Below are 14,296 nucleotides of genomic sequence, written 5' to 3' on the forward strand. Positions count from 1 at the left end.
CACCTTGTTATCTCAGATTCACCAGCATCTGCAGTTCCTACTATCCCTTATATTGATGACAGGTTGAGAAAATTGAGCCGATAGTTTCTGGAGTTTGGAAGACTGAGAAGTGGATCTCATTGAATCAGACAAAATTCTAAAGGGGATGGGTAGAACTGACATGGAGGATAATTCCACTGGCTAGGGAACCAAGAACATAGGGTCACAGATTCAGGATAAGGGGCTGATCATTTAGGACATTTAAGATGGAGACTGATTGCTTCAATCAAAGGGTTGTGAATTTCAGGAATTCTGTACCCCCCAGGATTGTGGATGATCATTGAAGATAGACAAATCTTTGAGGAAGGGTCACCGGACCTGAAACGTTAACTGTTTTCTCCTTCACAGATGCTGCCAGACCTGCTTAACTTTTCCAGCACCTTTGTTTCTGTTCTTGATTTACAGCATCCGCAGTTCTTTGGATTTTATTTGAATTAGACAAATCTTTGGTCTCTCAGGGAATCAAGGCTTATGGGAGCAGGTGGGAACATTGAGTTGAAGCTGAAGATCAGCCATGTCGTATGAATGGCATAACAGAGTCAATGGCTATTTCTTGCATGTAAAGTAGCACATATGAAGACAGCCTTGCCATTTTCTTTGGGCTACTGCACAATACAGCGTAGTTATACAATACAGCTGTATACTATAGATACCAGATGCACTCTGAATTGATTGGATTTTTTTTTTTTTTTTAAATAGAATCCCTACAGTGTGGAAACAGGCCCTTCGGCCCAACAAGTCCACACCAACCCTCAGAACATCCTACCCAGACCCATCCCCCTATAACCCACCTAATCTACATGTCCCTGAATACTACGGGCAATTTAGCATGGCCAATCCACCTAGCCTGCACATCTTTGGAATGTGGGCGGAAACCGGAGCACCCGGACGAAACCTACGCAGATATGGGGAGAATGTGCAAACTCCACACAGACAGTGGCCCGAGGGTGGAATCGAACCCAGGTCCCTGGCACTATGATAATGTGCACCTATGAATGTTTGATATTCGTAAGTGAATCAGATTCAATAAAAGAACCACCAGTCCTCTGGTTTCCATTCAACAACTGAGTTGCCACAAACCACAGTACAACCCAGTATAACGGACAGTATACCTTGAATTAATAAGAATGTGATGCACAGCAGTCACTTTCGCATGACAGGGAAGAAATAACTGGCAACATAAAAGAGCAATTATATAAAATGCAGTTGTTTCCACTTTGAGAAGAACCTTAATATTTTCCTATCCCTGTCTAACTTTACTGCCCATTTCCTGGTCTCTCTGCTATCACTGTGTTCAAAACTGATGTATGGAGAACAGGTTGAGATACACAGACTATTGAATTATGTTTACTGGAACAAGATGACTTAACCTGATGAATGATTTGTATTTCTACATTTTTAATGCATGGTTATAATAGAATGTAGCAAACAATAAGAGAACTACACCAATGAAGTTGGCAACAATATTCCAATCTAAAGGAACTCTATACCATCAATTTAAATGGCTGGTAGAAAGCTTTATTTAACAAATAGGCTGTCAGATGGCATGGAAGTGTAGCAAGTTAGGGTACAGGTGACGTACTGCTGACAGCCTAGACATCCAATTATAAGGAGGAAAAGAAATCAGTGGAACGTGTACACTCACAAGGAAATGACGAGGGATAACGAATTGCAATTATGAAGAGAAACTTGTTCAGCCTGTTTACTTAGAGCCGAGTGGCTGTGTCTAAACGACTATAACTGAGTCCAATACTTAAAAATAGATCTGCTTGGCAGGCATGCATTTCCCTGACCCTGAATAACTAGCACTTTCTGTGGCAATGTCAACCATTGAAAAGTTGATGATAAATCTGGAAAACTCAGTCGATACAGTGTGGAGCTGGAGGAACACAGCAGGTCAGGCAGCATCAGAGGAGCAGGAGAGTGGACGTTTCGGGCCTAGACCCTTCACAATATAGAATCCAGTATTGCTGAAACAGACTGACCTGATATTCCCTCCAGTCAATGCTCAGATTTTCAGCCAGCAAAGGAGGTATATTCAACGGTGCATCGACAAAATCCTGCAAGTACATTCATGGTCATCGGTGAAGTATAGCAATACTCATTTTATACAATGTATGAAATACAATTGAAGTGGAGAATAACAAAGAATAACTTCAGGAATTATAATGATGATCGATGCCTTCACTAGACGCCATAATGACATCTGGCACTGACACCATCACTCAATTAACAAGCTACAGACAATAACTATACAACATTCTTCCTTCTTATACACTTAAATCTGGAGGAAGACATGTACTCCCAGTAGGCACTTAAAAAAGGGCAATTAAACAAGATAATAAATCGTGACAGTTTTAAAAGTGATCAATATTATGAGGAATAAAAGGAAAATTTTAGATTTGATAGATTAAGGGAAGGTAAAGCACCACAGCCCAACTTGATTGACTCTGGGGAGGAAAATGCAGAGCTCACAGAAATTAGATTTCTGGGCTCCATTAAGTGTGCTGGCATTCTTGCGAATGTATGTAGCATTTTGGAATGAAATGCTATTTTTAAAAACAGAAACTCAGATAATTTGGGTACTTAGAGTCCAGTTAAATTAGCATCTGTGGTTGGGGATTTTTTTTTCTTTAGTTAAGGATTATATTATTGTGTATTTGGTTTCAGAAAAGAAAGTTAAAATAACCAACATCAAGTTAAAAAGGGTTGATCATGCTTGACAAACCTGCCAGAACTCAGAGGAGTTAACAAGCATGGTGGATGGGAGGAAATTCACTGGATGAGATGTACATGGAGTTAAGTCTTTGATATGATACCTCACAGATAATTACTAGAAAAGCTAAACGGTATGGATGAAATTGGGGAAAGGATAAGTAGTAGACTTAATTTGGTTAGAATGGACAAGATAGAGTAACAGTTAAATGCAGTTTTTCCAGAATAGGTGGAAAAGGCCCATAGGTCTCATTTTTCTTCATTTTGTATATAGGCCTGGAGAAAATGGTACCAAAACTTTCAACAGAAATCAAACTACCAAGTGTAGTAATTTATTAATTAATGAAAGCTACAAAGGAGCAAGCAATGCAAAGTTACAGAAAAGGAGGCCCTTAAATCAACGGCTACCACTAGTGAAAAAGTACGCAGAAAGTATTGAGATTAAAAGTAAACAAATCTCCAGAGTCTGATGGCCTACATTCTAGGGTTTTAAAGGAAGTGGCAGCAGAGATAGTAGATACATGGTTAAAATATTCCAAAATTCCCTGGATTGTGCAAAGGTTCCAAGGAGTGGAAAAACACAGTTTTAATGACCTTATCAAAAAGGGAGACAAGCAGAAAGTAGAAAACTATCGACCAGTTTAATATCTGTCATTCGAAATTGCTGAAATCCATTATGAAGAAAGTAATGGGTATTTGAAAATTCAAAATGCAATCAATCAGCGTCAGCATGGTTTTATGAAGGGAAGACTGTGTTTGACCATCTTGCTAAAGTTATTCAAACATGTAGAAAGCAAACTGGATACTAGGGCTCCCTTAGACATAAAAATCTGGGCTTCCAGATGGCATTTGATAACATGCCACACAAAAGGTTAATGCACAAGGTAAGATCACAGGAGATCAGCTTGGATAGACAACTGCTAACCACAGAAAACAGTGTCAAAATAAATGTTTTAATTCTGGTTGGGATGTTGTAACTAGTGGGGTGCTACAGGGTTCAGTCCTCAGGCCCTAACTATTTACAATCTATATTAATTATCCGGATGCCCAGATTTGCAGAAAACAATAAAATAGGTGGAAAAATAAGCTGCAAAGAAGAAATAAGAAATTCTAAGTGCCCTGCCAGCAAGTGCGGGCTTGTGTCCTCTAGTTAGTCCCAATATCAGGAACTCCAAGCCCATTGGTAAATCCAGCACCCATATCTTCAATGTCATTCAAAGTATTCATTTTACAAAATCTTAAGTTTTAAGAGTGATTCACAAGTAGTTCTGAAAGGAACTTTCGAAGTCTTAACTGAACCTATGTATTTGAGTTTAGAATGAATTTTTGCCTAATTTTGCTTCTAAAGCATCTTAGATATCTTTGCCACTAAAACTGAAATTAATGTTAAATTAGATTGTGAATGTCTGACAAACAGACTTATGTTTCTCTCTTTAGGTGGGTGAAATTATTAGAATTCATTTGTTCACCCTGATGTAATCTACACACCCTTACTCCTGACCCCAACTAGCTGCAAGTGTATGGCTTTAGTTTACTGTATAAAAATCTCAATCAATCACAGTAATGCTGGCTCCTGTGCTTGGCTGAATATTATACGTTAAATGCATAGCTAATTATGCATTATACAGTTTTAGCAACTGTATCTGGAACACATTCCCATATCACAAAGATCAGAGGCAATAAAAATCTGTGGTATCTACATTCTGCCTACCGCACAAAACTCACTCTTTAATCAGTAATCTATTACAACCATGTTCTTGGGTCTCTTAGTTCTTGATGACAGGGTAAAGGCTGGCTGGGGGAAGAAAACATGACCAGATTGGGTGTAACACCTATTTCTACTCTCATACCTCCATTAGCTGTAAACTTACCTGGTTCCAGTTGAACACCAGCCCTTCAGCTGTGTAATCACGATCCTTGTAGTCTTTAAAAAATTCACAACCTACAGACAAAGGTAGAAAAACAATGTAACTGCTGAGACAACAATGCCTCCATTGTGCACTGAACACTATTTACCCTTTGACTAACATTACAACTGTAATTCATTGACCGTAAAGGGCTGTGGGACATCCTGAAATAGTGAATATTAGTAGATAAAACAGAACATACAACAATACAGCACAGGAACAGGCTCTTTGGCCCACTATGTCTGCACCACCCTTGATGCCATTTTGAACTAATCCCACCTGCTTACACATGGCCCATATACCTCCACTCCCTGGTGGTTCATGTGGCTGTCTGAACACCCCTAAACGTTGTTATTGTATCTGCTTCGAAGATCACCCTGGCAGTGTGTTCCAGGCACCTGTGCAAAAAACTTGCCTTGCACATCTCCTTTCTCCCCCCTTCCTCTCACTTTAAACCTACAGGACAAGTCTTTCTTCATCTCCATCTTCACAGCATAAATATGACAATAATTACATAAATTATAAATTGGAGAACTCATTATTTTGTAAACAATTGAAATGTTAACTTTAAATGAAAATGAGATTGGTCTTGCATCACTCAGCATAAACGGAATTTCTTTGCATCCAAATACCAAATGGCTATAGGCAATCATTTCTTAATCTAATACTTACTACCCATTGGCGAAATATTCAGACTATTTCCTACAAATTTTGGTCACATTTCATATATTCACAAAAATTTTTTTTGAACGATCAGAAGGGTTTCCTTTTACCTACATGTACTAAGAAAGGTGAAACTGCGATACACTTTGCATCACTTCTTTGTCAAATCAGTAACTCAAAATGAACACTGTTTCTCTAGGTTTAAACCAATACAACAGAAAAGTGATAAATGATAGAAAAAATTATGGACAACTATTTAACAGGCAGTGAAGGCATTAAATATTAGCATATCCTCACTGCTGCTTCTGCTGGTTTTCAAATTTCATGGCAGTCTTTGAACAAGATAAAGCAAGAACACTGTTGATTTTAATTATTTATAAAATCTATTTTTAAAAAGGACCAAAGATTTGATTAGCTAGTATATCAACAATGTTGCTGTGAAGCATTTACCTGGGTATGGTATAGATAACAAAGTGAAATCTGCATATCTTTGGGCTTTGTCCACTTTCTCAGATGAGGTCACACTGAACAAGGAGAAGACAGACCATTATTTACAATATTTTAGCATCTCATTAACCCAAATCAAGAAACCTTGTATCTTTATTGCATTTATATAGTAAGCACAAGAGATTCTATACACAGGGAATGAAACATTGGTCCTTCTTTGGAGCACTTGCAGGTAAAGGATAATGCATACAAGGTCTCACCAGGTACTGACTGACTGCATTGAAGTCAGTCTTAAATGCAGCTAACCATAAAGTAGCATTCCTGTTTTAACACTGCAGATGTCATATGGCTGTTAAGCAATTTTTTTCCCTGATTTATCATTATTCTTGTTCTACAAGTTCATGACCTGAACTCAATTCACTTGAGACCATTATAGGCAGCTGACAGCAGTCAACATCCATCTTAACTGTTTGAGCTGGGTCCAAATTCTGGCTGCAGAATGAGTGTTCTAATCTAATCATACCAACTCAGTGGAGATCTATTTCCAATGTTAAGAGTCTCTGCTGTTTAATAGTATCAAAGGAATATCTTTTAGACGCATTATATCAATGAATACAAAGAGTAAAGAGTAAAGAGTAAAGTCTTCAAATGAAAGGGGAAGAAAGTGGGAGGAGAAAAGAGATTGTTCTAAAAGGTTGGTGGAAGCCACTGTAAAGTGCAAGGTACAATTGGACGTGGAAACAAAACTCTGAAGAGAACTATAGACTTGTTGCACATCAAAGTGCAATATTGATTAGAAGTTAACATATCCAGGGCTTCAAAAGGTTACTACTTAAAATAATTCACTATGTTTTCTTAAAAAAAAATTAGTTTCATTTCCCTTTTAAAGCTCCAACCACAAATGAGCCTAACGTTGCACAGATGTATACTGTACAGTTTGGCAAAGAGTTGCTCAAGTTCATGTTCAAAAGTATTTGTTTAATTTAAAATCCACCCAGTAACACTGACTTCCTAAAGGCATCACTGATTCAAGATGAAGATGTTAAGCCTAGAGAACAGAGACACATTTCAATGCAAATCATTCGCATAAAGATGCGCTGAATTAATGTATTTATTTGAACTATAGTATCTAACAATACCTCTAACTTGGAGGATCTACAACTTTCTCTGCATGAAATACTGTTGCAGCTCAACAATTTTGCTGTTAGATAATTGGATACATTAATTTGAAGGAGCAGGACTGGCAGATATTTACACTGAAAGCAGTCATTAAAATGTACACATTCCAATGTAGATTTCATTCCCTTTAAGCAGAATCTTGTAGATATAATTTACAGAAAGGAGCATCTCAAGTCCCAAAGCAAATTCATTCACTTTAAGCCATTCTGTGAACTAACACAGTCATATTCCTGTAAGGATTTTTGCTTTTGACACAGTAAGTAACAATTCGGAAAAAATGTTCCTGTGCCAGTCATCCACAGACAATTTTCAATTGGAGAGGGTGATACCAAACATTTATCATATTTCAGGATGGTCAGTCACACTAGTTTCAAGCATCTGCAGCTCTTCAATGTTAAATCTGAAACTCTTTTGCAGACTTAGGGGTTTAATTGATATGGTTGAGCTAATTAAAATGGGACATTGGCTATTTTCAAACTTTCAGTGCTCGAATTCAAAAGATGCACATCTGGCACCAAACATACGCATGCCCAGATAAAAATATCAAATTCTACTTGCTATCGGAGCCCCACACAGGAAGATCTGGTTAAAATTTTCAATTGACATGTGGGAGTGATTCAGTAACTTATTCATGTCTTTCAGTTACATTTCTATAATGTTGAAAAACCATGACTTGCACTTGAGCACGTGGGATTCACTTTGTCATGCAGACATGTGAGGAGATAAGCATATAAAGTGGAAAAAAACCAATGGTTACTAATAGAGCTAAAAACAGGAAGTTTGGAAGAATCTCAAGTGGAGCATAAACATCAGCCGGTTAGGCCAGAAGGCCTATAACTGTACTGTCTGGTCCATGTTTTCTCTCTGAATGAAGATTTCATATTATGCTTTTGAGAATGAAATACCCATAGAATACTAAAACTATTGAGATTTATAATACACATCTGCTCTCTACATGTCCTAATCAAGCAGTCAGACAACAGCTGGAATACATTCTGGAAAGTGCAAAATTGCGAATACACTCAGAAACCTTGAGGTTTTAAGAGGGAGACTGAATGTTTTATTTCAAAACATAAGGATGCACAATGGTAAGGTCATTATAATATCTTGAATGGTGAAACCTGGCAATTGTAGAAAGCACTAGAGCCATGAACATGGCCCAAACCATCACGTAAACCAGCCTTTCAACTACTGTGAAATGTTAAATCATATGTTCTGAGGAAAGGTCACCGAACCCAAAATGTTAACTCTGTTTTCCTTCACAGATCCTGCCAGACCAGCTGAGCTTTTCCAGCAACTTTGTTTTTGTTGTTGTTGTTTTTCTTCTATCTACTGACTTCATCTATACTTCCCACTGCCTCGGGAAAGCATCCACCATAATCAAAAACCCCTCCCACTCCGTTTATACTCTCTTCCACCCGGTAGATTAAAAAGTTTGTGTACACGTATGAATAGATTCAAGACCAGCTTCTTCCCTGCTGTTATTAGATTTCTAAATGGACCTCTCAAATTTTTAATTTAATGCTGAGCTCGGTCTGTGTGCCTTCTTTGCAGCTGTAACATTATATTCTTCACTCTGTTCTATTACCCTAACGCACTTTGCCTTGTATAATCTGCCTGTACTGCATGCAAAACTAAACTTTTCACTGTAACTAGGTACATGTGACAATAAATTAAATCAAATAAAAATGCTATGATTAGAGATATTACTTATAGAACTTAAGCAAACACAACAGATGTCGGAAAATACATTAGATTCAAGGGATGGAAATGAAGCAGAAGCAATTTATCCACATGATGATAACTCAAGTATCCATATCAACCGCAATAATGCATTGTATTTTCAATAAATATTTATACAAAGCTGGCATGTCAGCACAGTAAAGGGAAAAGATACAGTAATCCATAGACCAACATTTCCATTTTTTTTCTTTATATTTACATTGTTCTTATTGAAACTGGAATTTTCTTTTATATTTAAAAACAAAACTACCATTACTTAATGGTAATCACTTCCATTACTCTGCCAGTTATGCAGAGCAGTTGTGCTTCACATAATGGGCAGAAGCTTGTAAAACAAGGTAATTAAAAATTAGCTTAATTCTTTTTTCTATGATGTGCACAATGATGCAAAAGCAGCATTTACAGGCAATCTGATATTCTGCAGGTATTAACATTCAATCACAAAGGTGGGACAAGAATCTCATATAGGCCAGGTGGAATAATAGTGGAAACTCCTTTTCCTGAAGGACATGACTGAATCAGTTGGGTATATAGCAATCCTGAAGACATCATCATTTTCTGCTGGCAGCTACCACACACTACCAGGTTTATTGAACTCATTTTCACAACCTGCATTGATGAGTTTTGAACTCATGACTGCTGGGTTACTAGCTCATTACCATGATTAGGCATTAATAAGAATATTTTACTTGGGGAAGAATAAACACGTCAGTGAGGAAGTAGGCACATTTGCATGCTTTGTGAATATTGGGGCAATCTTAAATTGTTTAACATTCAGATCATAAAGACAAGTTATACCCTTGTTTATAGATGATAGTCTGATATTTATCATATTTCCCCCTCTTTAGAGCTCTTTATGTTATAACCATTAATGTGCCTCTTCCTCACCTATATCTGTAGCTCATCATGGCATCAGGCAGGATTGCCCTATGAAAAAAGATTGGGCAAACTGGGCCTGTATTCTCTAGAGTTGTAAAGAATGAGAAGTGATCTCACAGAAACTTGCAAAATACTTGTTGGCATAGATACAATAGATGCAGATAGGATATTTCAGAATCACAGAAGTCTAATAGCACAGAAGGAGGCCATTTAGCCCAATGTGTCTGCAGCAGCCTTCCTCATTCCGGAGCCTAGAACCCGGGATCCAATTTTAAAATCAGGGAGATGCCACTTAAGTCCAAGACAAGGAGAAATTATTTTATGTTTAGGACTGGGAACCTTTGGAATTCTCTACCACAGAGGGTTATGGAAGCTTAGTGCTTGCATATATGCAAGGTGGAGATTGATAGATTTTTTATTACCAGTGGCATGCAGGGTTATGGGAATGCGGCATAGGTAAAAGGCACTAAAGTATTCAATCAGCCATGATCATGTTGAATGGTGGGTCAGGGTCAATGGGTTAAATGGCTTCCTCTTCTTTCCATGACTAATAACTTCAGCAGTCACTTACTTCAGTCCAAACTTAACTTTCTTCTTCTCTACCATCAGATCACAGATGTAATGAACAGAAAGATAGCGCAGCAGTTTTATGTCATGGCCTCGGACTTTATCAAATAACTGTGAATCACCATTCCTGGAATAATCAAAAAAATATGAAGCAAGGTCAGAACAAAACAAAGATCTTGTGTGTTCTTCAGTGAAAATTCTCCCTTCATATACATTAATTACGGAGAACATAAGCCCTGATATTTCTGAGAAGACAATTTATGACTGAGCTCCAATATTTGAGATTCTACTCATTCTTCGTAGTGTATCGTTCCTTCAAAGTATGAATCACATTGATAGAAAGACACCTTGCACAGCCCCAGTACAGAAACAGTCCTGGTATTCATTCACTTTGCAAGTATTTTTCTAGTATGATTAAAGCAAACCATTAATAAGAATGCACTGCTGATTCCTAGAAGTTTTTTTTCTTCAAAAAAAAGGTTTGACAGCATTTTTTAGGAACCATAAAGCCAACATTCACAGACTAATCTATTTGCATTCAGTCCCGGATTCCTTTCTACATTATTCAGGTCACTATTCATGGAAGCTAGAAAGAAGGCTGCAAAAGATAGCCAAAGTGAGCAGGCAAACATCTGGCAAAAGCAGTATAGTGTGGGAAAATGTGAAATTGTCCATTTTGGTGGGAAGAATGAAAAAGCATATTATCTAAATGGTAAGAGAATGCAGATCTTTGAATTGTGCAAGAAATGCAAAATCTTAGTATTCAGGTATAGCAAGTAATCAGGAAAGCTAATAAAATGTTAATTGGCTATTGCGAGGGAAATTGAATACAAAAGTAAGGATGTCATGTTTCAGCCACACAGGGCAGTGATAAGACCATACCTGGAGTACTACATATCAGTCTCTTTATTTAAGGGAAGATGTAAATCATGGCAAGCATTTCAGAGAAGGTTTAGTAGGTCAATGCCTGGAATAGGTACGTTGGCTTGGAGGAAAGGTTGGACAGGATAGACTTGAATCTACTGAACTTTAGAAGAGTAAGACGCAACTTGATTGAATATCTAATCTGCGAAGGGGCCTTGACAAGCTGCATGTGGAAAGAGGGATGTTTTCTCTTGGGGGAGATTCTACAACTAGGGGCACTCATTTAAAACAGAGGGGAGGAGAATTCTTTTCTCAGAGGGTTGAGTGTCTTTGTAGCCCTCTTCCTCAGAAAGTGGTGGAAGCAGAGTCTTTGAATCTGTTTAAGGCAGAGATGGTTACATTCTTGATAAGCAAGGAGGGTGAAAAAAATTGTCATGGGTAGACAGAAATATGGAATAATTAGGTCAGTCATGATCTGGTTGAAATGCAGAGCAGGTTTGAGCAATCAAATATCTTCTGCTTCTAACTCTTATATTTGTTTGAGGGCTGTTTCTAAACAATTGGATCAGCTGTAATCAAAAAAGAGAAAAGGAAGAAAACGAGAGAAATATAAAATTCTATTCAATCTCTCAGATACAAATTCAAGAGGCTGAGGCTATATTCTAGGTTCACATTTTTGTAATATCATTGCCTGTTCTAGACTAAACAAGAAGTATGTGACTTACCGTACTGCAAAATCGTCAGGCACTTCATCAGACTCTGCTCCTGCATCATCAGATCCTCCTAAGAGAGAAAAACAAAAAAGTACACATGATTAAGTTAAGCAATTACTGTTAGAAGATTGATATAAACTCACTTTTCATTCAAACTCAAAGACTGCACTCAGCTTAACAGATCAATGCAGCTAAGTACCTTAAATGCCCAATTTCAGAAAATAATGCATATAGTTCAATACAATAGTTTCACCTCTGGCACAAACAGATTTTGAAAGAAAATGTAGTCTGTTAGTGCTTTGTTTCAGAGATCTGGCTCGTCTAAAGCAAAAATACCTGGCATGGACAACTAAGCCAAAACAGTCCATTTCAATACTGTGATTGCTATGCAAGACTATGCATATGTCCCTGTCAGAAAGCAAGGAGGACTTCAAATCTTATATTGGCACAGCCTAATTCTTCTCCAAACAAAGGGAACAGTACAACTAAGAACACTGGCTTCCAGGCATGTAGCATTAATGTAATGCCAAATCAACCCAATTCAAGCCAGGGCAGAAGAATGAAATTACAGTCAGGTCTCTTTGTCAGTAGCATTCAGTTTTGGAGAGCAAAAAATTGGCATTCTATACCATTTAAAACACATACTCCTACAACTATTTTTATAATAAGGTCAGAACATACATGTACTTCTAAAGAATTAAATCATTACTCACCCGAGAATAAGTAGTTGTACCCACTGCGCCCATAAAGCTCTCCCCATCCAGCCAGAGTTGCTGACCGACATATATGCTGCAAATGGGGGGAAGAAAGAAAGAGAAATTAAACCTTGGAAATTGAAAACCAAAAATACTTAAATGACTGTTTAAAAATCTGTTAGTATACACTAGAGAAAATAGCACTAACTTGTTTTAGTCCAACAATTCATGAGGATACAGAGGTTTTTCATAAAGTTGAGAATGAAAATAAAGTAAAGCAATAAAGATTTATGCATTATAAAGACCACAACATTTTAGTTCTCTGTAAAGCATAGAGTTTAAGAGCAGGGAGGTTATGCTGGAACTGTACAAAACATTGGTTAGGTCACAGCGAGAGTATCATGTGCAGTTCTGGAAACCACATTATAGGAAAGATGTGATGACACTAGACAGGGTGCAGAGGAGATTTATTAGGATTTTGCCTGGACTGAAGTGTTTTAGTTATGAAGTGAGATTGGATAGATGAATAGAGTAGAAGAGACTGAGGGAGGATATGCTTGAGGTATATAAAATTATGAGGGGCACAGATAGGGTAGACAGAAAGGATCAATGACCAGAGTGCATAAAGTCAAGGTAAGGGGCAGCAAGTTTCAAGGAAATGTGAGGATGATTTTTTTGTTTCACTAAGGGCTGTGGGCATCTGTAATCCTCATAACATTTAAGAAATATTTAGATGCACACTTGCAATGCCAAGGTATATAAGTCTATGGGCCAAGTATTGCAAAATGTGATTACAATAGTTAGGTGGTTATTTTTGACCGGCACAAACTCAATGGACCATAGGGCCTTTTACTGTGCTGTAGACCTCAATGACTATATTTTTTTTTATTGTGGACTGAAATAAGCAAAGAACTATTTTAAAAACTAAGCATGTATTTCCAGCATTGATCAGCACATGGGAATATGGTATTGTTACAATCACGGAGACATGGTTGAAGGAGGACAGGACTTGAACACTCCAGTGTATAGAACTCTCAGGTGTGAAGGTGTAGAAGTTTCAGATGTGTCTAAGACCAGAGGGCATAAGTTTAGAGTGAGGAGTAAGTAATTTTGACCAGATCTGATATTAAAAAAAAATCTACCACCCTCTGAGTGAAAAGTCACCCACAGGGTGGTGCCTAAGAGTGTGATGGAGACAGGTACTCTCGCAACACTTAAGCATCATCTGGATGAGCACTTAAAATGCCAGGGCAGAACAGGCTGTGAACCAAGTACAGGTAAGTGGGATTAGTGTAGTTTGCCGTTTGTTGGTTGGCATAGACATGGTAGGCCAAATAGCCTGCTTCTATGTTCTATCACTCTGATTGTTGACAAATTGTTACACTTTTTAAAACAAATAACCTGATATTCATTGTGTTGTTCACTCAGCAGATAGTTAAAGGAGTGGAAAACTAGTCTGCAGGCAAGCTGAAGCCAAGAGGTGCGTATAAATTTGAGCTAGGCATGGCAACAAACAGCTGATTAGTCTGTGGACTAATGACCAACTATTGATGATAAAGGCCTTCTGCCTGTCAACAACTGTGTGACTGGCTCCCGGATATGTGAACAAGTCAGGGGTGTGAATGTTTGGGAGAAACCATCAGATCTCCTCAAGGGCATGAGCTGTTCCTTTCCTGTCAAAAAATAAGCCTAACACCAGGAAAGCAAGTTTATTTTTCCCTCAGCTTGCTTAACTAGCAAGCCATAGACTTGATAAGTATGAACATGTCATCCTGTACCATCTGTAAAGAAGTGAAGGAGAATCAAGAAGCAGCATGCTTGGACAAGACGAAAGGACCACCTCAGCAAACCATGTGAACAGGGACCACTGAACTGCATTCCCAGT

General features: G+C 37.9%; 1 protein-coding gene across 13 annotated transcripts in view; it reads right to left on the bottom strand.

Annotated features, from left to right (window-relative positions):
* mtmr14 (myotubularin related protein 14) overlaps positions 1-14,296 on the bottom strand; it is an 87,753-nt gene that overhangs the window by 56,331 nt on the left and 17,126 nt on the right. For all 13 annotated transcript variants that reach the window (XR_007263853.1, XR_007263852.1, XR_002258147.2 and 10 more), the window contains exons 4-9: positions 12,430-12,505; positions 11,729-11,786; positions 10,144-10,266; positions 5,775-5,848; positions 4,626-4,696; positions 2,025-2,099 (exon numbers count right to left, since the gene is read on the bottom strand). Coding sequence is in view for 9 of the 13 variants with exons in the window: in XM_048606210.1 (XP_048462167.1) it covers positions 2,025-2,099; positions 4,626-4,696; positions 5,775-5,848; positions 10,144-10,266; positions 11,729-11,786; positions 12,430-12,505 (477 nt within the window). In the remaining 4 variants the exon portion in view is untranslated. The remainder of the gene's footprint in view (positions 1-2,024; positions 2,100-4,625; positions 4,697-5,774; positions 5,849-10,143; positions 10,267-11,728; positions 11,787-12,429; positions 12,506-14,296) is intronic.

This window comes from Rhincodon typus, chromosome 16 (genome assembly GCF_021869965.1).
Source record: "Rhincodon typus isolate 14 chromosome 16, sRhiTyp1.1, whole genome shotgun sequence".
NCBI lineage: Eukaryota > Metazoa > Chordata > Chondrichthyes > Orectolobiformes > Rhincodontidae > Rhincodon > Rhincodon typus.